Source organism: Echinops telfairi, unplaced genomic scaffold, assembly GCF_000313985.2.
Source record: "Echinops telfairi isolate 266 unplaced genomic scaffold, ASM31398v2 ScPeMD7_7469;HRSCAF=8507_1, whole genome shotgun sequence".
Classification (NCBI taxonomy): Eukaryota; Metazoa; Chordata; class Mammalia; order Afrosoricida; family Tenrecidae; genus Echinops; species Echinops telfairi.
The window spans coordinates 68,302,907-68,303,838 of NW_022111373.1; the positions used below are offsets into that span (position 1 = coordinate 68,302,907).

Consider the following 932-nt stretch of genomic DNA (forward strand, 5'->3'; position numbering starts at 1 on the left):
GTTCCCTTTGAATTTTAGGCAAGTGTCGTGGTCTTCGTACTGCTAGGAAGCTCCGCAGCCACCGACGGGACCAGAAATGGCACGATAAACAGTACAAAAAGGCCCATTTGGGCACAGCTCTGAAAGCCAACCCCTTTGGAGGCGCTTCCCATGCAAAAGGAATCGTATTGGAAAAAGTGTAAGTCCAAGTTAACCGCTTTTGTAATTTATGTTCTTGTGGCCCCCTGGGCGACAAATACATTTATTGCATGCTTTTTAAATACAGATGATAGGTTCCGGTGTAGTCATATTTCTTTGGATAATCGTCAGCATTTGGAGGCACCAGTGATATGGTGAACTATCCCAAGAAACTGATAACTCTTCAGTTCTTTAATCCTTGCAAGGCTGTTATGTGAGGAAACTTGACCTGCCTGGGAGGATGAAAGAGTGATTTCCCTGGGCTCAACGCTAATACTGAACCGCAAATATTTACCAGTATTCCACAGTTTAAAACTTAAAAAGAAAAATGGATCCATCTGGTTGGAGCCGATTCAGTGGCATTTAGGAATTAATCCCAGACTTACCAGCTTTTTATTCTCTTGTCGCTTTAAAAGTAGAAATTTACTCATATTGGCTCATCAGCCCCTAAACTTATTAAATTAGTCCCCCTAAAGGCAATTAGAGAATTTTGTGCTATGTTCATTGTTGGGAGCAAAGAGTACGCGTGTTTTTGCCACCCCCATCTCCTGGTAGTATTGTAATATGCTAATTACACTAAGATGAAGGACTTGGGAGTGTAATGAAATTAACAATTTTAGAGCATTATCTTACTTTCTGCTGTTTGTATTTCAGCGGAGTGGAAGCCAAACAACCAAATTCCGCCATTCGCAAGTGTGTCCGTGTCCAGCTGATCAAAAACGGCAAGAAAATCACAGCCTTCGTGCCCAACGATG

At 42.1% G+C, this 932-nt stretch overlaps 1 protein-coding gene across 1 annotated transcript in view; it reads left to right on the plus strand.

Moving 5' to 3' along the window:
* Positions 1-931, plus strand: part of RPS23 (ribosomal protein S23) — a gene marked incomplete at its 3' end in the record, with an annotated part of 2,505 nt that extends 1,574 nt beyond the window's left edge. The window contains exons 2-3 of the mRNA XM_045285202.1: positions 19-178; positions 832-931. Coding sequence (XP_045141137.1) covers positions 19-178; positions 832-931 — 260 coding nt within the window. The remainder of the gene's footprint in view (positions 1-18; positions 179-831) is intronic.
* Between the last annotated feature and the right edge of the window lies 1 nt (position 932).